This window comes from Danio aesculapii, chromosome 24 (assembly GCF_903798145.1).
Source record: "Danio aesculapii chromosome 24, fDanAes4.1, whole genome shotgun sequence".
Taxonomy (NCBI): Eukaryota; Metazoa; Chordata; class Actinopteri; order Cypriniformes; family Danionidae; genus Danio; species Danio aesculapii.
In genome coordinates, this window is record NC_079458.1 from 35,807,439 (window position 1) to 35,832,723 (window position 25,285).

At 36.0% G+C, this 25,285-nt stretch overlaps 2 protein-coding genes and 1 long non-coding RNA gene across 4 annotated transcripts in view; 2 read left to right on the forward strand and 1 right to left on the reverse strand.

Moving 5' to 3' along the window:
• Window positions 1-5,256: 5,256 nt before the first annotated feature.
• Window positions 5,257-5,655, forward strand: LOC130218333 (uncharacterized). Its single transcript, XR_008835938.1, has 3 exons — window positions 5,257-5,327; window positions 5,417-5,464; window positions 5,570-5,655. It is a non-coding gene; the product is annotated as an uncharacterized LOC130218333 (long non-coding RNA).
• A 1-nt stretch (window position 5,656) lies between these two features.
• si:ch211-37e10.1 (G2/M phase-specific E3 ubiquitin-protein ligase) lies at window positions 5,657-9,718 on the forward strand. Its single transcript, XM_056450406.1, has 8 exons — window positions 5,657-5,689; window positions 5,891-6,061; window positions 6,322-6,614; window positions 6,721-7,040; window positions 7,244-7,419; window positions 7,553-7,725; window positions 8,725-8,939; window positions 9,394-9,718. The coding sequence occupies exons 1-8, from the start codon at window positions 5,657-5,659 to the stop codon at window positions 9,645-9,647; spliced, it is 1,635 nt and encodes a 544-aa protein (XP_056306381.1). The 3' UTR covers window positions 9,648-9,718.
• Window positions 9,719-13,367: 3,649 nt separating this feature from the next.
• The window catches only part of nell3 (NELL (neural EGFL like) family member 3), a 58,552-nt gene continuing 46,634 nt past the window's right edge, over window positions 13,368-25,285 (reverse strand). For both annotated transcript variants that reach the window (XM_056450157.1, XM_056450156.1), the window contains 4 exons: window positions 24,646-25,220; window positions 19,583-20,136; window positions 17,920-17,986; window positions 13,368-17,835 (listed from right to left, as the gene is read on the reverse strand). In XM_056450157.1, coding sequence (XP_056306132.1) covers window positions 16,307-17,835; window positions 17,920-17,986; window positions 19,583-20,136; window positions 24,646-25,201 — 2,706 coding nt within the window. In that variant the 5' untranslated portion in view covers window positions 25,202-25,220 and the 3' untranslated portion in view covers window positions 13,368-16,306. The remainder of the gene's footprint in view (window positions 17,836-17,919; window positions 17,987-19,582; window positions 20,137-24,645; window positions 25,221-25,285) is intronic.

Here is a 25,285-nt window from a genome sequence, read left to right on the forward strand (position 1 = left end):
ATTGACTTAACATTGAATCAAACTCTGTGAGCTCATAACTCTACACCAGACTGTCATACAGACTAATGACTGAGCTCATTTAACTCAGACTACCAAACTGCCAATTACCGATGAGCTTTTAACTTTCTAGCCACACCCTAACTACCAGATACTGCACCCTAGCAACAACTGTCCCACAGACTTCCATTGCAAAAGACTGTCATTGACTTAACATTAGATCAAACTTTGTGACCTCATAGCTTTCCATCAGACTGTCATTCTTATGGATGAGCTTTAACTATCTATCTATCTATCTATCTATCTATCTATCTATCTATCTATCTATCTATCTATCTATCTATCTATCTATCTATCTATCTATCTATCTATCTATCTATCTATCTATCTATCTATCTATCTATCTATCAACTGTTTTTATCTATCTATCTATCTATCTATCTATCTATCTATCTATCTATCTATCTATCTATCTATCTATCTATCTATCTATCTATAAACTGTTTTTATCTATCTATCTATCTATCTATCTATCTATCTATCTATCTATCTATCTATCTATCTATCTATCTATCTATCTATCTATCTATCTATCTATCTATCTATCTATCTATCTATCTATCTATCTATAAACTGTTTTTATCTATCTATCTATCTATCTATCTATCTATCTATCTATCTATCTATCTATCTATCTATCTATCTATCTATCTATCTATCTATCTATCTATCTATCTATCTATCTATCTATCTATCTATAAACTGTTTTATCTATCTATCTATCTATCTATCTATCTATCTATCTATCTATCTATCTATCTATCTATCTATCTATCTATCTATCTATCTATCTATCTATCTATCTATCTATCTATCTATCTATAAACTGTTTTTATCTATCTATCTATCTATCTATCTATCTATCTATCTATCTATCTATCTATCTATCTATCTATCTATCTATCTATCTATCTATCTATCTATCTATAAACTGTTTTTATCTATCTATCTATCTATCTATCTATCTATCTATCTATCTATCTATCTATCTATCTATCTATCTATCTATCTATCTATCTATCTATCTATAAACTGTTTTTATCTATCTATCTATCTATCTATCTATCTATCTATCTATCTATCTATCTATAAACTGCTTTTATCAATTAATTAGGTACTAGTATCTAATAAATAAGTACTAGTATGTTAAGAAAAAGCACTAGTAGCTATTAAATAAGTACTAGTCTCTAAAATATATGTACTAGTATGTAAAGAAAAGGCACTAGTATCTAAGATATATATATATATATATATATATATATATATATATATATATATATATATATATATATATATATATATATATATATATATATATATATATATACTAGTAAGTAAAGAAAAGGCACTAGTATCTAAAATATATGTACTAGTATGTAAAGAAAAGGCACTAGTAGCTAATGAATAAGAACTATTATTTAATGGAATAGATACTAGTATCTAAAGAAAAAGGAAATAGATATTAGTAACTGCCATTACTGTCTCTGTGACGGCGTCATGCATTTTGAACATTTAAAATGGGTTGAATGCTAAAATGGTTTAAATGTATGCAGATGAAAGTAAACAACATTTGCAAAAAATAACGTGTTTGATAATTTACAATAAAAAATAAATTATAAATTAAGTTTACACGAATTTTGTTTATTAAGCCCATCATTTTTTAAACCAATCCTCTCCATGCGCCGCGCTTGAGGGTTTGACGTCACTCGTCACGTGAGCTCAGTTTAACGGAATTTTTTTGCCGCTAGTGTAACGTTAAGGACATGGATGACGGGCTACAGCGATCCAGCGATGATTTAATATCGCCGGAAAATAATGTGCAACCTACTGTAGTCGTGTTTGACAGAATGTTTAATACATTACAACGTGCCAGACTCGAATTAACGGATACCTCTTTAAATGGTACTACAAACCTTTTGACTGCGACGAGAACACTCTTCAGGAGACGCAGAAGTCAAGTTCAAGGTAAGCCTAAGTAATTTAAGTAGGTAAAGTAAGTAGATTGTTTTAAAGGTGCATGCAGGAGGGGCAGATGAGATATTGATTTCCCTCATTTTTCCTGTTTCAAAACGGGATATAGCCCTCACATAGGTAATGTATTAGCATTTAGAGACAGGAGAAACAAATCTTTTCAAACCTTCAAATCATTTGAACACGAAATGTTTGAGTTTTTATCGTAAGGAAATTGCGTGATTAATGGAGTAATGGGATAGACATAAGTACCTAGACGCCCGCTTCATTTCTTCAACACGTCACTTAGTCACCTTATGAATTCGCAATTAGTCCAATATTCGTTTTTCACAATTGCTTTGCTACAAATTTCATTACCCTGATATCAATTTTCAAAACTCTAGACATACAACTCTAAAAAACCGTTACTACTTTTTTGTCACATGTTCTCTATATATGGTATCATATGGTATCACACATATATGATACACATACATATACTGTGTGTGTGTGTGTGTGTGTGTGTGTGTGCGTGTGTGTGTGCGTGTGTGTGTGTGTGTGTGTGTGTGTGTGTGTGTGTGTGTGTGTGTGTGTGTTCATATACAGCCATATATGGACACTTATATAAATTATAGGTAATTATTTGTAATTATTGTGTAACATATATCAGACTTTCTTGATTATAGTAATGCCAAGAATGAAACATTCTTTGTATAAAGTGGTACATGGAACAGAGAAACCATATATAAGGAATAAAGATCAATAAGGATGAAATTTATAGATAATGAGGTCCAGCTGGTCATCTTTTGTGGTAACTGCTGTCATTTATCTATCCTGAAACTTCATCTAAACTTGTAATATTGTCTGCCTGCATCAGTTTCCATATAACTATGCATCCAGAGTAATGCAAGTTATTATTTTGAGCGCTTGTATCAGTTGATAGTTACATCATGTTAAGTAAATGAATACATGGTTAGTTCAAATTTAATGTGTGAGTGGCATTTTAAAATAGGATCAATTTGATGTTTAATTGTATTCTATTGAAAAGGTAATTTTAGTTCAATAAACACAATATCTTTGGCTCGTGTGTTTTGTATCCAAGCATTTTAATAAAGTGTAAACGTTTTGTAAAAATTTTACATTTTTGCAATGGTCGTGAATTTTGTGTATAGAGTTTTGAAAAGTAAAACCAGGGTAATGACATTTGTGGCAAAACGATTGTAAAAACTAAAAGTGTACATCAGAAATCTTATTCCAGAACATGTTTTGTCTTATTCTGAATTACTTTCATCATTGATGTGCTTCAAATAAGGGTTTTGGATTATTTTAGACTGGGCGTTTGCACATCAATTTAGCGTAATTTGTCACACTGTACAACAATAATTACAGTTGCTTTTGCATTATTTTAAGGGGTAGGTTTAAGGGCTAAAGTGTTCTTCTGCAAGACACATGCACGTATGTTTATTTACCACTATAGCATCAAACCTTAGGTAAGTTACTTAAGTGATTTCAATGAATCATAAATTTAAATAACAAATTATATATAAAATGACTAAAGACATTAAATCTTGTTAATACAATCTCTGATTAAAGGCAGATCCACAAGAAGAGGACGTTCAACCTGGCAGGTGGGCCTCTTTCTCCTCCCAGGACCAGACATTCAGCAACTTCCATCTGTGTCTGAACGGCATGTGCTTACAAATAATGGATTAGGTTTGTCATTCACGTTTAAGCTATGGGATAGTTCACTGTAGTGTACCACAATTATAATAAATAGCCTAATCCTGCCACACAGAGTTTGTTTTACTCAAGTGTGTTATCATTAATGTAGTGAAATTCTTACTGGCAGGTAATCATGGGGCATTCAAGCCTGTATTCATTCATTCATTAGCCTGTACTGAAGCCAGTGCATGCAAACTTGTGAAAATCACATTGTTTGTTTATAGGTAGGCTAAATACTACACATATCTTTTACATTGTTAATGTACAGCACAAATAGCCATTTATGGTTCTTGCTTGTCTTGAGGACACTAAATGTGGATTCATGTATCAAGACTGTTTGTGTCTTACACTGATTACAATTGTATGAGCCATTTGGGCTGATAAAGTATAAATACTAATTCACTAGAAAGTAAGAAAAAAAGCATTTTTATCAACATTTTACATCCCATCCATTACTATCAATGCCAACTTGTCTGTAATACTGAGGAGAAATGCTAATTTTATTTACAAAATATTTTTTCAAGGAATTCCAGCGAAGGAGGTAGCAGATTGCCACCTGTCCACAGTCAATTTAAACTGGAGCCTGGCAGATGTGAATAATTTCGTTTGTCAGAGCTTCCCTATGATTAGTTTGAACCTGGTGGGTTTTGAGTTGGCAAAAGTAAACAAGTGGAAAAAAATCCAGAAGCTACAAGCAAGCTCTGTGAGAGATCTGAAGAAGGCTGTGGGAAAAAGCAGACTTTATGTTGTCCCTCTTGCTGAAGTGGGCCAGGTACAGTATAATTTAAGAGTGTCAGAATTGGTGTATTTAAAATCACTGTCACATTTCCATGATGCTGTCTCTACAGCCAATCCCCTTGCCTCTAAATCAACCATCCACAGGACCTAACTTTGAAACAACAGAGGTAATTTAAGTAGTTTCAGTTGCTTCTTTTTACAGAATGAATAAAAAACAAATAAAGTAATATTGTAATATTATTTTGTAATAATAGCCCTTTTTATGTTATTCTTTTACTGAAAAACTAAACACAAAACTGGTCAAACGACCAGTGCCTTTTTTTGGCAATCATTAAATTATATAATTCTTTGATTTTGCATGTTTTCATTACTATTTGGTTGCCATATTTTAGGTAAATTATTACAGTTCTTCAATTTCACTGTAGTTAAAGACTGTCAAATGGTATATTTCTATTCACTGTAAGATTTTCATGATATTGTGTTTATAGACAAGTGACTTGCCTCTGAGTGAACCAATCACAGGGCCTCAACCTGAAACGACAAATGAATTAGAGGTGATGTAAAACGTATTTCATTGTAGTAATTTTACGTACTCAGAGAAAATAAAAAATATATAACATGAAAATTTAGATAACCTTGGCCTGAAAACTTGTTTTCATAGCTACGTGGAAATTTTATGGAAACTACTGCAACAATGCACAAATTGTATAGAGAGAGATAATGTGAGATAATTAATGTTGTTGCATAAATATTATGATTTTAAACATTTTTATACTAAAATGTCTTCACAGGAGTGGAGAGCTATAAGGCATCAACAAGACCAAGAGTATGAGCAATCACTGAGAGCGGATCAGGAAAAGGTATGTCTTTTAACATTCTTCAAAAGTGTTTCTATATGGAAAATGGAACCCAAAATATTACTGACAGATGCCGATTCATGTATTGGCAGGATCGGAGGACAGAAGAAATATCTGAATATGAAGAGAGGCGCCTTAGGGTACATAAAAATTTTCGACGTGCTTTTACTCAGGAAGGTGCCTCTTTTTAAAGTCTCATGCACGTGCACCAGTGTTTTTCAAAATAACATTTGTCTGTCTCACAGATAATACAGGAAAGACTCATGAGGACAAATGAAGAACCAGCTGATGGCATACCATTGAAATTTACTTTCCCAGATGGCACAGTGAAAATGAGACGGTTCCAAGTATTTGATCAAATACAGGTAAAACCGTTGAATGACTCTATGTTGAGTGTTATGTGTTCCTAAATTGTTACATCTTTAAAAAAATGTAATTACTATTTTGTAAATGCACATAGTTGATGTTAATAATGGTTTACAGTATAGTAGCATATATGATGACCTTGAATGTAGTAAGTAGACTTAAATGATGTGCTTTCTGCTTTCTTGTGTTTTTGTTTTTAGGCACTGTTTGACTTTGTGGGAACACATTCCTCAGCCACAGAGTATTTTTACATAAAGGAAGCTACATCAGCAGTATCAATATCTAGCACAGTTCCCGGCACTCTTGTGGATCATTACTTGAATGCCCCATTGAACATTCATGTTCGATGGATGGAGATGGAAGATGTACAAGTAAATAAATTCCTATATGAAAATTTTGATTATTTTAACTTAATGAAATACTTTTGTAGGACTTCAGAAAATACAAACAAAGTAGGTCTTGAATCAGTTACCATATTTTTTTCAGTAAAAGCATGATGGCTTTTCAGATAGTACTACTGTGTCATCTTTCCATATTAATTACAAAATAAAACAACTTCATCTTACATAGATACGTAGATACCAATGCTTTTATATTTGTTTTAATCTGAAATATTTCTTTTTTTTTTCAGGCCCTTTTCCACCAGCAGAATTCAGTTATTTTGCCAAGTCCAGATGAACTTGAGACTAGCGAGGTTCAAGATGACCTTGAAACAGTGGAATCTGTGACTCCAGACGAAATTCACAGTCAAGATGACATGGAAATCATGGATTCTGGAGAAGAAATGTACTCAAATCACAGAGAAAATGTCTCTGAAACAGTGGATTTTGGACCAGAAATATATACCAACTACATCAATATAATGCCAGACAATGATTTACCTGAGCCAGATGACCAAGATCATCAAGATGGTTCTGAAGTTATGTAAGTAACTATTATATTTTGTCACTGTTGCTTTGTGATCTTTTACGTGATCTTTTAGTTGTATATGAAAACTTTATTTTGATTGCTTGTCTACTTAATGGCTCAGGTATTTGGAAGACTTTGTCGGTTCTACAGAGGATATACTTTTGGAGCTTGGGAAAGAAATAAACTACAACTTAAGCTGCAGATTCAACATTAATCGAAAAAATGTACTAGATGGTGCATTCAGAGCATTTGGACGAAAATCCTATGATCCCTTCAAAAGAATTTCTGTTCGATTTTCTGATGAATGTGGAAATTTTGAAGAGGGTGTGGATTTGGGAGGCCCACGGAGGGAGTTCCTTAGCTTGCTCATAGAAGAAATTGAAAAATCTTCAATGCTTGCGGGCCCAGATGGATGCAAAAACCTTGCTCTTGACTCTGTTGGTGCGCACATTTATTTGATCTTTGTCAATCAAACAGAAAATTATTTCAATACTTCCACTGATTCATATGGTATCTTTCAATTCACACGTTTAAATTTAAACAGAAATTTCAAAATATGCTGAAGTTTTTTAGCTGGTAGTGATGCTGTTGTGGTTCATCCTCTTTTTCACATTGTTATAATAATTGTGACTTTTCCACTTCAGCTGTCAGACAAGACAGATACTATCTTGTTGGAAAAGCTATAGCTGTCAGCATGGTTCACGGGGGACCATCTCCAGGATTCTTTTCACCCACTTTGTTTGAATGCATCAGTAATGGACAAGTCTCACCCACGATAGAAGATGTAAATGACTTGGACTTGCAAGCTAAAATCAAAAAGGTATTGTATATTTATAAAACTAGTTATTTCCTCAACTACACTTTTTTTTAATAAAAATCTTTTGAATCAAATTAAAATGTCACTATTTCCATAGTAATTGTTTAAAATGCATGTACGGATTTTTACCCCTTAGATTTCACTTGCTGCAACCATGGAGGAGTTGTGTGAGGCAACAGAGTGTATGAGTGAATACCTGGCAAATGCAGGATGCCTTCGAGCTGTAAAATGCCTAAAAGACAAAGATCTGCTTTTACAAGACATCCTAATGTTCCAAGTCGTGAACAGACTTCATGGTCCACTTGAACGGTAAGAATGAAATATGATTACATGTAGAATAGTCTGTATTAAAATAGTGCTATGGGTGGTATGCAATTCCAAATTTGGCAGCAGTAAATTTGTGCTCTTGTTTTCTTGGATCACTGCAGTCATTAGTAAATATATTATATTATAATAGGGTTGTCAAGCTAATAGATAAATAAAACAGAAAAATTGTTTGGGATTAAAATAATTATTTTGAACATAGTAACCCAGTGCAGTAATGCACAGTCAGACTGTCATTATTTCAGGTTCTTGAATTAAAGTCCCTCTTATCACAATGTACATGCAAATTAACATATAGTTAAAATGAGTTATAATTAGGCCCACATGGAATCTGCGCGCGCAAAATTCCGCAGATTTTCTGCAGATTTTTAGCCCATCATTAATTCTATTTATTTACTTGAGTAAATGTGTGTAAATCTATATTTATTCAGTTTTTAAATTAATTACAGTAATATTATTGACTGATATGAAAATGTTCATCTGATTTGTATACAATGCAGTTTGTTCAGTAATATTTTCTGTCTTTTAGTAGATATATTATATTAGAGACTTGCTTTGTTTACCAAAAAAAGTGAATCTAATTGGATTTGCACTTTAAACAGTAAATACAAGTTAAAAAGATATATTTTTTTATTTCATATATTAAGGTTTTAGTTATGATACTCCCAAAAGAATTCAGCAGAAATCCACAGGTTTTTTACCAAAATTCTCTGCAGAAATAGCAAAAACGTCCACAGATTTAGTCTGGCCCTAGTTATAATTAAGGCTCCTGAATTAAAATCCCTCTTATCGCAATGTACATAAAGAAAATATATATATACTTAAAATGTGTTATTTTGTACCATTTTTATTTTTTCCCCATTTTATAATGACTAACAGATTCTTCATCCCATTAGAATATATTTTTTGTTTGTATAAGCCACTTATAACACTTTTCTAACAGCTTTTTGTAGCGTTTAAAACGTTTTTTTTTTGTTCTTGAAGACTTAAGGAGGGCTTGAGCACTCTAGAACTGTTGGAGGCTGTTGTTAAACACAAAGAAGCCTTCAGGCCCCTTTTTTGCAGCCCACCACAGCCACTTACAGCAGATGCCCTCGATCAGTTATTCGATATTCGTTACTCCACTGTTGGAAGTAACAAGCGGGCAGAGGAAAACACCACAGTGGCATTCTGGAGGGACTACCTTATAGATGTAGAAGGTAAGTAATGGTTTCTTGTAAAGTAGGAATTGTAAAGCCCTAAAACAGTATGCACCATTTACTCCAAAAAAATGAATTTCTAAATTACTTTGGCTTAGTTTCTTTAGTAATTAGGCTTTAAAATAGGCATGAATTATGAGAGCATTGCTACCCAACAGTATTATTCCTCATTTTTTGTATTTGTGCTAAAGTAGGGGTGTCCAAATTCTGTCCTGGAGGGCTGATATCTTGCAGAGTTTAGCTCCAAACTTGCTTAAACACACTTGCTTGGAAGATACTAGCATGCCTAGTAAGACATTGATTAGGTGGTTTGAGTGTTTAGTCAGGGTACGAGCTAAATTCCGCAGGATGACGATCCTCCTGGACCATGATCACACACCCCTGATGTAATTACTAAGCCTTTTCATATTTATATAATTATTTATTTATTCATTCATTTATTCTTTTTTTACAGAGGGCACCTCTAGCTGCACGCTACAGAAAATTCTTACATTTGCAACTGGATGCAGTGCTCTTCCTGCAATAGGATTAAAGCCACAGCCATCAATTGAGTTCTTGCACCCCATGGACACTTCAGAGAGAGAGAAGTTTCCAACTGCAAACACATGCATCAACTGTTTGCACCTTCCTTTGCACAAAAACTATGAAATGTTTAAGTCTAATATGGACTTTGGCATTTGCAACACTCAAGGGTTTGGTCAAGAGTAGTATGAGAAATATTTGAAGGGCTACTTTGTTGACAAGTTTGTTGTCTTAGATTTCAGTATACATTCTGCAAAGTAATGAAGAGTTTAGAAAAAGTTTAGAAAAAAAACTGAAATATTAAATATCAGTATTAAGTTTAATGCTGAAGAAGTGTTTTGAAATGTTGACTTATTTAATAGAATAACATACACAACATACAAGAAAAACTACAGTAAAACAACTATATAAAACATGCTAGAATATTTTGTTTATGTTTTTAATGACTGTTTGTTAGCTGAATGGAAGTAAAAAAAAAAACTGACAAAAGGTAATGCCTCAGCAGTCAGTAAACAAATATTCTAAAGCATTGGTTCTAAAAAATAAAAAAAAAATCAGTCAAACACACTACAGAAACAAACTAGCAAGCTAGTTTAAATACATTTTTCACTCTGTCAGTCTCAGTCTACGGGAAGTTTCATTACAGCACATTTGATATTTCAATTTTAGGTCTGCAGGGCTCTCTAACACTGGGTTGTTGAACATAAACGGCAGGGAACTGGTCATTCAATTTAACTGGGAAACTGAATTCCATGTTGTGCCAGAAGTGTCTCTAAATTCTGCTATTATCATCAAATACATGGTTGATAGAGGTGCTATCTACTACCATGTTTGTCAGCATGCCATCTGTCCAGATCTGTTAGGGTGTCCGGTTGTCCTTAGAGGGTGATAATTCTGCACTTCATGAAACCTGCTCAGTCTACTTTGTATTTCAGTTAAGTAAACTAGCTAAAGAGAAAGTTTATGAATGTAATTTTCAGGATCTAGGGTGCAATATGAATAAAAGTATGGGTAAAAATCTCACCTGTAGTAAGTCAGGCAGAACTATGTGAATGCACTACACCTTTTAAAATAATAAATTACAGTAGGGTGAATTTCTGTCAATATTTTTCTAGAATATTTGTTTACTGCACAAATGTGAATGAAAATATTGGTTAAATCTCACCTTACAGTAGGGTGAATTACTGTAAATACTCAAAATTCAAAGATATTTGCGTACCTTATATTTATATGAATAGATATATGAATAAATCTCAAGTGTAGCAAGTCTGTTTGGCCTTTGGGAATGTACTGCACTTTAAAATGAGAATGTACTATACTAATATGAATGGAAATATGAGTAAACTGACCTGTAGTAAGGCAGTCTGGTTTCTGGGGATCTGGGGTGTAAATATTTTCCATAGTAACGCTAATATGGGCAAAATCTCCCCTGTTGTAAGTCAGTTTTGTCCCTAGAAATGTGAGCACACTTTAAAATGAGAAGCTTACATCTAGGAGAAATACTGTAAATATTCGTTTCATATATTTATGTGATGTACATAAATGAAGGCGAAAATGTGAGAAAACAACATTTCGGTGATTTAGCTGATGTATAGGCCTACTGTATGCTTATGACAAGAGATACTGCCTGTTTCTGCTTTGTACTATTTGTACTTTTGTATAGAGAATACAACGTGAAATTTACTGTCCTGCCCATAGACACAGTTTATAGATAGATAGATAGATAGATAGATAGATAGATAGATAGATAGATAGATAGATAGATAGATAGATAGATAGATAGATAGATAGATAGATAGATAGATAGTCTGTATGACAGTCTGGTGTAGAGTTATGAGCTCACAGAGTTTGATTCAATGTTAAGTCAATGAGAGTCTTTTGAATAGAAGTCTATGGGACAGTTTCTAGGGTCCAAAAGTGGTTGCTAGGGCGTGGCCAGAAACTTAAAAGCTCATCAGTGATTGGCAGTTTGGTAGTCTGAGTTAAATGAGCTCAGCCATAAGTCTGTATGACAGTCTGATGCAGAGTTATGAGCTCTCAGAGTTTGATTCAATGTTAAGTCAATGACAGTCTTTAGCAATGGAAGTCTATGGGACAGTTTCTAAGTAAATAAGTACTAGTAACTAATAAATAGATACTAGCACTTATTTATTAGTTACTAGTATCTATTTATTAGATACTAGTAACTAATAAATAAGTACTAGTAACTAATAAATAGATACCAGTATGCAATGAATAAGTACTAGTATCTAATAAATAAGTACTAGTTCTTATTTATTAGATACTAGTAACTAATAAATAAGTACTAGTATCTATTTATTAGTTACTAGTGCTTATTTATTAGTTACTAGTATCTATTTATTAGATACTAGTAACTAATAAATAAGTACTAGTATCTATTTATTAGTTACTAGTACTTATTTACTTAGAAACTGTCCCATAGACTTCCATTGCTAAAGACTGTCATTGACTTAACATTGAATCAAACTCTGAGAGCTCATAACTCTGCATCAGACTGTCATACAGACTTATGGCTGAGCTCATTTAACTCAGACTACCAAACTGCCAATCACTGATGAGCTTTTAAGTTTCTGGCCACGCCCTAGCAACCACTTTTGGACCCTAGAAACTGTCCCATAGACTTCTATTCAAAAGACTCTCATTGACTTAACATTGAATCAAACTCTGTGAGCTCATAACTCTACACCAGACTGTCATACAGACTAATGACTGAGCTCATTTAACTCAGACTACCAAACTGCCAATTACCGATGAGCTTTTAACTTTCTAGCCACACCCTAACTACCAGATACTGCACCCTAGCAACAACTGTCCCACAGACTTCCATTGCAAAAGACTGTCATTGACTTAACATTAGATCAAACTTTGTGACCTCATAGCTTTCCATCAGACTGTCATTCTTATGGATGAGCTTTAACTATCTATCTATCTATCTATCTATCTATCTATCTATCTATCTATCTATCTATCTATCTATCTATCTATAAACTGTTTTTTATCTATCTATCTATCTATCTATCTATCTATCTATCTATCTATCTATCTATCTATCTATCTATCTATCTATCTATCTATCTATCTATCTATCTATCTATCTATCTATCTATCTATCTATAAACTGTGTCTATGGGCAGGACAGTAAATTTCACGTTGTATTCTCTTCTATCTGCCATTATCAGTCTCACACTTTTTTTTCCTTTTCTAAAAGTCGTTATTACACCATGGTTGAGTTTTTCTTTTATTATTTCAGCAAATAGGATTGTAAAAAAATTATTTGTTGTACTCTCCCATTAACTGCACTCTAAGTTTACTCAACTATGACGACTTCCGCTACTGAGAAACACGGAATTGTGAAAAAGGTCCATTAGTCACGTTGAATCATTTAAAATGCAGGTAAATGCTCTGCTTGATTTCCTCTGACTCTTCTTTTTGGGGTATTTTTGGCATTTTTGCATGAGAGTGCCCTCTGGCTTTCTGAAAAGATTTACTACTGATCACAGAGACGTGTTTCTCTGACAAGATGTAAATGAGAATGGCAACTTTTGCTGAAGATACTTCTAAGGATCAAAGCTTTACCAATAAGAAGGCCCACATGAAATCTGTCCGCGCAAAAATCCACAGATTTTAGCCCATCGAGTGTATGTATTTACTTGTGTAAATTTATATTTATTCAGTTTTTAAATTAATTTGACTATCACTGTGATAAAATAATAGTAATATTAAAATATTCATATGATTTATTTACAATTCAGTTTGTAAACTAATATTTTCTGTCTTTTAGTAGAGATATTATATGAGATATATAATTTTCCGCAAAAATGTCCGCTGATTCTGTCTGGCCCTACCATTAAGTCAATTAATCAAACAATTAAAAAGCATATCCCGTTCTCTGGCAAAATAGATATGACTTTAATTTTGATTTATAAAAGATTACACGCTACATCATTTCTACAGTAAACAAATTGCCAGTCGCTGCACCAAAATGAGTCTAAAGCAGACAGAACATTAACGTTGTCAACTGTTTGTTCGCTTCCCTGTTTGTGATCTGAAGTTTGAGCACATACAGAAGCAATTAAACATGGTATGCGAAGGCAGCACATGGCAACAGAATTTAGAGTAATGGAAGACATATGCCGCTTCCAGTTAATAACACTATAACTTAGCATGAATGGACAAATTTGAGTCTGTTTTGAAAGGGATATGATGGTCAGAAGTATTCATTTGTAATACTAAATATAACAAATACACCTGAAAGATGCTGTAAGATGCTAAAAGTATCTGAAAGTAAGACAGAAATGCCTCTATCTTGCATATAGATGAAGTTAAATGATCCTAATACCAATAGTTTTAATTGAAAACATAACATTTCGCTGTACATTGTTCAGCACTTCCAACACAATCTCACGGCAATTCGTAACTTTTTGCTTTAGTGGTTAATTCGTATGAATTCGTACGATCTAATTCGTACAATTTAGTACGATTTGCTCATCCCCCAATGACGGTTGGGTTTAGGGGTGGGGTTAGGTGACACGCCTCGCCAATCGTACAATTTCGTATGACTGAACTCAAACGAATTCGTACGAATTAGCCACTAAACTGACAAAACGTAAAATACTTACGTTTTCTCGTGAGATCAGGCTGACACTTCAGTATAATAAAGTGCAACAGAATCTCAAACACACACACACACACACACACACACACACGCGCGCACAAAATCACACTCTTTACCAAACACACTTTCTAACTAACAAACAAACATATACAGTACGTATATACTGTTTGCACACATTTAAAGTGATTCTAAATCAAACATTTCTGAGAAAGATTGGTCACCGCTCAACCAGCCAAAGCACAGAAAAGTACTTTTTTGTAGTTGTTGTCAGTTCATTTTCATTTCTGTAACTGAAATGTCACAGCACAATACATTCCCTCCTCCTCACACCATTCCAGTAAACATAGAAGTTAAATAGCAGAGGAGTATTGATAGCACCTGTTCATGTTAGCTATTAAAGGGTTAGTTCACCCAAAAATGAAAGTGTTGCACTACAAACAATGGATGAGACTGTGAAAAAAAACTGTACAAGTGCTACAGTAAAATCCATAAACTGGATAACAATACGTTTCCTTAATAATATATACGGTGAATAACAATTCCGACTCACGACACTGCATTTTTTATGTTTGTTTTGTTTACTTCACTGCGATTCTTTTTAGATTTTTTTCTCATCAGTGATGTACATTAGAGTTTTTGTTACAGCTAATGTTGATGAAAAATGTTAACGGCATTGCTTTAGTTTCATGTGTATTACCATGATGATTCTTAGCAGTTTAGTGCTTGTGGATAAGCTGTTTGTAGCTATGTTTCCAACCAAAAATGCGAATTAAATTTATGCATAAAGACGTGCAAATAAAGCAGCATTTCCATCCAACGAGTCAAAGAGAAAAAAATCATCACTTCTTAATTAACTGGCGCCAAATATCAATGTTAAAAACGTAGGAGAACGTAGGAGAAGCTGCGTGGGTCTTTTCTTTATTTGATAAATGATTGTCTTAGAAGACGATGCTGGCATGCAATGAACACGTGGTGGCGTTTGACGGTGTAAGATGCAGAGCACAGACGCTCTTGAAAGTTCTGGATATAATTATTAATACAATAACACTAATACTGAAATGGTTAAGGCGTTTTAGAATGACCAAAACAACATTTCAGATGTTTTACAATGTGCTCAGCCTGCTGATTTATCCATTCACACATGAATAGGACATTTATTTTTACCATCACATGATCTCTTACAACAAAATCTCATGAGTTGTTTTTATGCGCATACTAGAATTTGTTCGGTAAAAGTGTTTCCATCGTAGTTTATGTGCATCTTTTTAGATCAAATAAAAAGTGTATCCTAATCAGTTTTGCGTATACGTTTTTATGCCCATTTTCAAAACTGATGCGCATCTTGGCGTTTATATCAATCCATCTTTTATGCACGTATCCAAAAAGCGCATAAAAATAGGTGGATGGAAACATAGCTTGTGATGCGTATTAGTACGTTATATGACTTTCTCATCACCACATACGTTTGGTTTTGTTTTTGTCTGTGTAACAAGCTACATTGTGAAGATTTTAATGCTTCAAAACATTGGTGTATTAACACTATAGTGAAATACGGTAGTTTATCATAAGTTAAAGCAACTATAGCTGCTTTTTTGTGTGTGTGTGTACATTTTATAGATTTTTTCAGCAGTCAGCAGCACAACATTGTAGTGTTGTATTGCCCATAGTAAATGTGCACCCTAATTTGAAACAGGACATTAGAAAACAATGTTGTTTTTACAGTTGTTGTTGTTGTTGTTATTGTTGTTGTTGTTATTTTGGTGCACAAAACTGTTTTCGCAGCTTCATATTACATTTGAACCACAGAAGTCACATGGAATGCTTTCACAAGGTCTGGACTTTGAACCTCTTGTAAACATTGCTGTCTATGGAGGATGATAGAGCTCTTGGATTTCATCTAAAATATGTTAATCTGTGTTCTGATGAAGAAAGACGGTCTCAGGGGGTTGGAACAACATATCTTTGGACTGTGGGGGAAACCGGAGCACATGGAGGAAACCTACACAAACACGGGGAGAACATGCAAACTCCACACAGAAAAGCCAACTGGCCCAGCCAGGACTCGACCCAGCATCCTTCTTGTTATGAGGCAACAGTGCTAACCACTGAGCCACCCCGGTGAGTAATTAATAACATCATTTTTATTTCTGGGTGAACTAACCTGTTATGTATGACATCTTTCTATGTAAAACTGTTACTACTTTGTATGTTATGATGCCATCCAAAGAATGGAGATGTTGGTGCCACCCTCATGGGTGATCTGGTTGATTCGTCCACGAACACAGTCCAGGGAAACATAGATGGCAGTACCATTCTGAACATCGAAGGAAGTTCTCAGCCCTACGCTGGCCCACTCACTGCCTTCAGGCATATGTCCACCCACCTGCTGGCTCAAAGATATAGACTGACCTCCATCCATACTCTGCTGGTAAAGGGTAAGCTTTATCACATTACAGGAATGGATCAGTTTTAAGTTGAGGACTACACTGACTGTTCCAGCCTGAGTAAACAAAAAGTTCCTGTGGGCATATGGCTCATCTGATGCGGCCAGCCGCATTTGGTCTGTATTTGGACTCATTTGCCTAAAGAACAGGGGTTTGTTTCGAACTGCACCAGTGGGTAGACCTGTTCTTGAGACAGTGGCCATGAAAGTAGAGGACACTGTGGCAGGGATCCAGATCAAGCTCAGCATACTAATACCAGAGCTATCGCCAAAGTAGCGGACATTGCACTGAGATGGGGCGACAATCTCAAAATTGAGCCAGTCTTCACTATCTACCCTTGTAGCTCCAGAAAGAGTGATGGACGTATCCCTGTAGTTAACACCAGATTTGAAAGAGCGTAGTACCTCCTGGTTAGTGCCATTTCGGTTGACATATGCAATCAGAGAGAAACCTTCTCGAACACATGTGTGGCCCATAGAATAAACAGCCTGTTGGAGCACAAATTTTACCACACCGCTCTCCATGAAGCGCACCCCACGGCTGTCATGAGTCAGTGACACAATGTAAGGATCAGAAACAGTGGAAATACGGAAAGTTGGACGGTAGTTACTCTGGTAATGGGCTGCTGTGGACATCTGAGCAGTCATGGCCACAGCACCAGTGTCATGGGAAAGCCATAGCAAGCTGAACGAAGCCCCTCCAAGCTCATAGACTTGAATATCTTTACTTTGATTGCAGTATTGGTTAGGACTCTTCAGAACTAGTGTAAGATTATAATTTGGTTCCACCTCAGCTGCAGCACTTACAGTCACACCCTGGAAGAACTTTCGTTCAGGTTGCTCAATTCGAACCCCACTCAGGTCATGTCCTTCCTCTTCACTACCGTTTATCTGTATCCCAACTTGGAGAAAGTTCCTGCAGCTGTGCTTTAGTGCAAAGTTGTAATCTATCCAGACAAGTCCATGTTGTTGGAGATTGAGGTAATCATCATGGTTGATCAGTAGGTTGTTTTCTTCTTTGCCACGAATTTTAAGCTGTACCCCTGGGTAGATTGAAGTACTTCTCAGTTTGGTCGGTGGTATGACAATTGAAGCAGCCCAAGACTGTGAGAGCATGTTCTCAGACACACTTCCACATACAGCATCACTTGTGGAGGTGCAGGGAACGGCAACCGGCTCACCATCACAGTCTGAACAAGCCTGGCACTCCTGAAGTTCCTGATTGTAGAAGTACTCAAGACCACACAGTCCTGTGGAAATCTCCCTCTCTGAGACACCAAGACAACGAAACCCTCCTGAAAAATGAATAAGTTTGGTAAATACCAAAATACCACTGGAAGACAGACACTGGACTGGTGTAAAGTTTTAATTTAGCTTACCTGGAGTATTGAGACATTTTACTCGCTCTCCACACAAGCTTGGTAATTCTAGGCACTCATCCCTGTCCTGTTGATAGATATTTGTTAATTATTATATAGGACAAACTAAAGGCTCATGAACAATGGGACAATTTTTGCTTGTGCCTATTGTCAGTGTATTTTGAGACATTTTTCGGCAAACACATCCAAGCAACTTTTTATTGCTGATGAGCAGAGTGAATGTGTAAAATCACTCCCTGCCATTTAGATGATGCGTAATAAAAAGTGAACAGAAATACACTGTACACAAGGTGGCAGTGCGCAACTTCAAACTTCTGAACCTCGTGCTTTTTTTCCAACACAGGCTCACTGTGAAAACATAGCCCGGTGTGCATTTCCGGAGAGAGCGTATTATGTAGCCAGAGATACGTATGGCTGCATTTCATCTTTAAAATAAATGATACAAAGCGCTGACGCCGCAGACGGCTTCTGTTTCTTTCCACGCTGCTCACCAGCTGACTGCTTAAATCCGCGTGGACGGCTTTTCCACCACTACTAGTTTGCGCAGTGGCTCGCTGTGTACATCGGAGAACTTGAGATGCAGAGCGGAGTCGAAAGGCAACGACGGGGTTCAGGTCTAATGAAGAACGGTTCCAGAAAGCAGGTAAAATAAAAGGCAAAAAAAATTCAAAACAAGTAAATAACAGGGTGAGAACGTGGTAAGATCTGAAAACCTGGTAGAATCAGGTGGCCACGAGGGCTTTTCTTTATTTCTGGATTGATTTTGAAAACACTGTTGGTTGGGTTTAGAGAAGGGGTGGATGCTAGTCAATCGACACTTTTGAAAACACTATCGGATGGGTTTAGGGAAAGGGGTGGGTGGGTCAGATCAGTTGGTCAGTCAGTCAGTCAGTCGACAGTGGCCTCTAGTGGATTTACACAAGAAGTGCAGACGTGAAGGGCACTCGCGAGAGAAATTTGACATCTGAAAAAGCGTACACAGCAGCCTCTGGCAGATTCACGAAAAAAAAAACTGCAAAAAACCCGCACCTCTGGGGAGGTATTTCGCTCTCTCCAGAATGTATACCGGGGGATGTATCTATATGCCTGGGTTGTTTTTTTTCTTGTATATTTATTGGATAAGTGTTTCTGCTTCTGTTTAAACCTTATCCACTAAAGCACAAAAACACCTGGTCAAAAGTTTTTGAAAAAACAATTAAAAGCCATGAAAAAAATTAAGAAAATCAAGACACCATCAAATCCTTTTTGATCAGCAATCCCAAAGTGAGCACCACCAAGATGTGTTTTACCGTAACCTCAGCAACTCTAGGCATGTGAACAAAAGTGTGTCGACTATGCATTTGTTTTCCATTAAAACTAATCAGTGCTACTCTTCCATTTGTAGTTTTTTTTACTGCAAATACTGTATATTGCAAATTGCGGCATATAGCTAAACATTTGCATCCTGTGTTGTATTGATGACATTAACATTGGCTAGGCAAGTTTAAAAACTCTAAAGTAGTGCAATCGCTAGTGAATGCTTACTGGCACATTTGAGTTTTAAATGTCAACGATAAGGACAAAAGAAACCATCCCATTGTGTACAACCCTTGAAACATTAAGACATGACTTTATCAGGTCTTTACTGAAGTCGTATGTGTTATTTGCATAATGCAGTTGTCACCTGGCACATCCTATCAGCGGTAGGCGAGCACTGGGACACCAGGAAGAATCCAGGTGGACACACAGTGCACTTTTCACACTGTGGTTGATCCTTCTGGAATTCACAGAATTCTTCAGGCCCACACACCGTTTGGCAGCCCAACAATGGGTGCCCTGCATCCCCAACAACATTCACCACCTTGGCGTCCACATCAACCTTATGCACAGCATAAGACTTTTGCAGATGACTCCGTGCTTGGTTCTGAAGACTCGTCAGGTGACTTTCGAAATAGCTTTGCAGTTCTCCCTGCAGGCCTTGGAAGGAAACTTGCTTGATGGTGTCAGAAAGCAGACCGTACTGAACTTTCACCACATCCATCTGCTCAAACATGCGACGCTGCTGGTCGAGTATCTCTCGCTGCTGGGAAAGGAGGGTCTCCTGCTGGTCCACCAGCCTCTTCTGCAGATCACGAATCACCACTTGCTGAGCTCTCAAAGCCTCCACAAGCTTCTCTTGTCCCTTCGCCAGCTGTAGATGTAGGATAAGTGCATCCTCCGCTGGTACTTCATTCTCTCCTTGTAAAAGAAGGAAACAAACAAGATTAAGCGGTTATAATCCAACAAGAACGTTTCTTTAGGACTTACACTGGTTCCATCAACCTTATACAGTGGGAGAAAAATGTAAGTAAGGTAATAACCAAAGACATCCATATATAAAAAAGAAAACAAAACTAATTAGTTTACAAATTAAGTTGTGTAATAAAATGAAACGCAGGGAAAAAGTATTAAACACATGAAGAAAGGAAGGTGTAGAAAGGAAGTGAAAGCCCAGACAGCAGCTAAAATCTCTCAGTAGTTATTCAGCAACCCTCTGCATTTCGTCATTGTAAAGTAATATTAGCTGCTTCAGTCCAACATCTACATTAGCAGGAGGACGACAATGAAACCAACTCAGGCTCATTCTTATTATGTCCCATGAGCTACGCTTTTTTGCAGTTTTTGTTTTGAAATGCACCAGAGGGCGATGTGTTCACTTTTTGAAATCTCAAATTCCTCTCGCGAGTGTCATTCGCACCTGCTATTCTCACGTAAATCCACCAGAGGCCACTGTTGACTAACCCACTGACTAACTGACCAACCGACCGATACCCCCACCCTCCCCTTCCCTAAACCCAACCAATAGTATTTTGAAAAGCACCTATAGACCCGCCCACCCCCTTCCCTAAACCCAACCACAGTGTTTTGAAAAACAATACAGAAAAAGAAAAGCTCCCTGTTTTTTACCACGTTCTTAGATTTTACCACATTCTCACCCTGTTATTTACTTGTTTATTTATTTATTTTTTTTTACTTCTGTTTTTGTCTTACCTGCTTTCTGGAACCATTTTTCTATTAAACCCAGTCTTTGCGGTTAACTCCGCTCTGCATCTCAAGTCCATTGACGTACGTGTCGAGCTACTGGACAAACTGGTAACAGCGGGGAAAGCCATCCACATGCAGGTAAGCGATCAGCTGGTTAGCGAGAAAAGGAACCACATCATACCGCCCTGTATCGCTTATTTGAAAGACAAAATGCAACCATACGTAGCTCTGGGTACATAATTCGAGATCAGCTACGTGTTCAGAATGAGCCAATGTTGGTTGAAACATTTCAGCAAGACAATGATCCAAAACACAGCCAAGGAAACTCTCAGATGGTTTCAGAGAAAGAAAATCAAGCTGTAGAATGGCCCAGCCAATCACCTGATTTGAATCCAATAGAAAATACAAAATAAAGCTCAGATTTGATGGACGAAAACCACAGAACCCTCAAGATTTTTACACTCTGTTGAAGTCTGTACACCTAAACAATGCATGTGACTTCATGCTCCATATCAGTAGCGTCTTTAAGCTGCCATAAACAAAAAAAAAGCCTTTTATATAAGGTTTTAAATACATTTCAGTAGTTCAGTACTTTCTCCTATTGTCATTCCAATGTTATGACACAAAACTTTTTGTTTGTAATGTTTGGGGTTTTACCAAAATCTGATTCAATTCCATGTCAACATCTCCTTCAGAAATATTATTCCCATTTAAAAAACATGACGTTTAATACTTATTTCCTCCACTGTATTTAGAACAAATCAACTGGAATATGTGAGGTGATGCATCTAGTCCAAACTGATGTCAATTATTATCTGAACAAGTAATTAAATAGTAGTAATGTCAACCACCTTCAGATTTGTGAAAGTCAAAGTGATTGCACTGCATATTTCTAAACCAAGCTCTTACTTCTAAGCTACAACTATTTCAGTCACATGGAAATGGATCAAAGTAGTCTGCAATTTCTTGACAGTTGACTGCCAGCGCTTCTGCAGCTCTAAAACCCTCGGTGCAGCCAAGCAGATGTGTATGTTTGCAATAATAGTTCTCGGGCCAGCTGTTAAATTCTTCTGTTCGTTGATGTATGGAAATACCGGCGCTCATGTGAAAATCAAACAAGGTATGAGTTTTCTGAAGCCTGATAGTTTGTGTAGTCCTCATCCCGAGGCATGCATCTCATATTGTTCAAGGACCACAGAGAGAATTCTTCTGTGTTCTATAAATATACTCAGATGTCTTACGCAAACCAGAAAAAGGTCTGTCCTTCAGCGATAAATTGATTTCCTCTGTTCAGGTTTGGTTAGAATACCGAACAGCTTGTATTGTAAGTTCTATGTAACAATAGACAATGATTGTAACAAACAGTGTGAAAAAAACAAGGTACAGTGATAGTATGCAGGCCTGATTCTGGAATTACAGTACTAGAGGGTTTTATCTGGAATTTAAGAGTGTTCTATTATATTATTATGATATGTTTGTTACATCCATCCAATTATGCAGTATCTACATGACCATTGCTTTTCTTAGCAGTGTGGAAAATATAACATTTTATTTTAAGGTGTCATTGTTACACAAAATTAGTTATGTAACTATTTATAGTATAGTAAATATTTATAACTGAAGTTTTTACTGAGTATTTTGCACCATGTTATTTGGACTTGGAAGCATTATTACTTCTTATTTTGCTCATTTTTTATTTGTTCGTAGTCGAAGGTGTTGTTTGTGGTAACTGAACATACAGTATATTATTTGGAAAAAGTCAAAAGTGCTTCAGTGTTATTTTGTAACAATCTTTCTCTTTAGTTCATTCCCAGAACTTTTGGGCAATTCAATTCAAGTGTTAACTACTGGCTAATTACCTACTTATTATTAAGACATCGGCTGATAAGTACTTATAAAGTGTGACCTCAAACAATACAAAAGCCTACATTGTCAGTAAATAAAATGCACTCGTTTTTCCCACTGAAAAACGCCTTGGAATAACATTGAAATAATTGCTTAGGGAATGGTGGATGTAGACAAAATGCATGGTGGATGTATAAAACATCCTAGCATAACTTTCAAAGGAAACAAAAGCAAACTTCAAGAGATTTTGTTTGTGCTAGCTGTGGAAAATGCTACATTTTTTTGCCGTTTTTCTTAAAATTCAGTAAAATTAATCTTTTTTTAGTCATAAAAATGTAAAATTTAAATGTTTAAGGATAAAGATTGAAACTTTAGCTTCTCCTGTTTAAAATGATGTATGACACTTGATACTGACTGCTAAAATAAGTTAGAGAAAACTAAAAATGCAAACATCTTGGGCATCTACATTGTCAGTAAATAGAATGCACCAGTTTTTCTGTGAATATAATAACATTGAAATAAAATGCTGTAATTTGCTCAGGGAATGGTGGATGTAGACAATTTATTTTGGAAGTATAGAACATCATAGCATTTATTTCTGAAGAAAAAAAACAAACTTCATGAGGTTTTGTTTGTAATAACTAGAAAAAGCCATTTTTTTATCTGTTTTTCTTCAAATTCTGTAAACTTTTCTGTCTGTTTATATGTATTTGGACCAATAATATTTTAGATTGGACTTTTGAATAATACAAATTGAAGCTTCAGGTTCTCCTGTTTAAAATGATATATGACACTTGAGGCTGACTGCTAAAAAATACAAATAAAAGTGTTTTTTTATATATATATTAATATAGGCCCATTAGGTGCCCACAAAATAGCTCTAGGTCTTTAAGAGTTAAATGAATAGTTGTAGATTAACAAGGACACCTTAAAATAAAGTGTAACCCAATACTTTTATTCAAATTCTGAAGGGTTTTTATATGTAATACACTTTGCCTGTTGTGATGAGATGATTAAGCATTCAGATCTTAACACTGAATGAAAACTCCCTCATTGTGAGTTTTAAATGGAATAGTCACCTCTGATTGGTCTTTCACGAACAAACACAAATATGAACTAGACTGTTTTCCATTTTGATATATACACAGCTTTGACTATTGCTGAGGGTGGTCTTGCAGTAGCTTGAAGGTGTATAGCACATCTAGCAAACTCGTAGAACTGGGTTTGTTATTGTCAGATAAAATAAGTGCGAGATGAAACTTAAGATGATTATTCGGTTGTCTGGAGGGGCTTTGGGAATTTTGTTGTAGTTGTAACGTCATTGGTAAATTCATTGGTTAATGTGTAATTATAATTAATAATAAATAACAAAAAAAAATTACAATTATTTGCTAAATTGTTCATGCATTCATTCATTTTCCTTCGACTTAATCACTTTATTTACTCGGGGTTGCCACAGCAAAATGAACCACCTTACTAAATTGTTAGGTGTACTAAAAATAATACCATGGTATTACCATAAACGAACCACATAATAATACTGTAGCAGTTATTGATGTGTTTTTATTACTTATTTACTACTTATTTTAAATGACATAAGTAGTAGGCCTAAATATTGGTAATATTTCACATTTTTTAAATAAAACATATTTACTATACTACTATTTATATCTGAGGAGAAAGGCTGGTAACATCAATTCAAGTGTTAACTACTGGCTAATTACCTACTTATTATTAAGACATCGGCTGATTAGTACTTATAAAGTGTGACCTCAAACAATACAAAAGCCTACTCTGTTTGCGTAAGTGTTACACCAGTTTTGAAACCAGATACATCCATTCAAGTGCAGAACAGCTGGAACCACAGTTTCACCTCACCTGGTTTGATGTCACAAGTGAGCTGAACTCCCAGTGGAGCCCCGCTCTCTGATGCAGGATATCCAATGTCCGGAAATTCCCCCAGAAACTGAGCGGCTCTGTCTGCCACATGGACGAGGGGAGGTTGGCTGGTCCCGGGCACACACCCTTCTCCAGCACAGGGTCTGCGTATCCTCAGAGGCAGACGGCACTCAATTCCTTTGCATTCGCTGGTGTCGTTCATTACATGATCTGGTCTAACGCAATCTGCGCACGCAGGACCAAAACCTCCTGGCACGCGCGTCTGGACGCTTTCCCTTGTCTGGTCTCCAGACCGCCCGCGCTGGGACAAATGCGTTGCGTGATTTTCCAATGGAAAGCTAGAGGGAGGATGGTGCTGATTTATTGATCTGCTCTGTGTCGTCGGGTTGTGTTGTCGCGACGGTTTGTGCGTTCTGCCCCCCGGACAGTGTGGTCCGGAGCAGGGTCTGGCGTCTCCAGAGTCTCCCGAGCGCGCAGAGCGGAACGCGCATAACACATAAATCAGCAGCAGCAGCGTCTTTCTCAATGATGGCATTGTTCGCTCATTTATCCACCTAAAAGTGAGAATAACAATGTCGTTTGTGCTGGAAAAAAATGGTTGATTGAAACTGCACGCAAA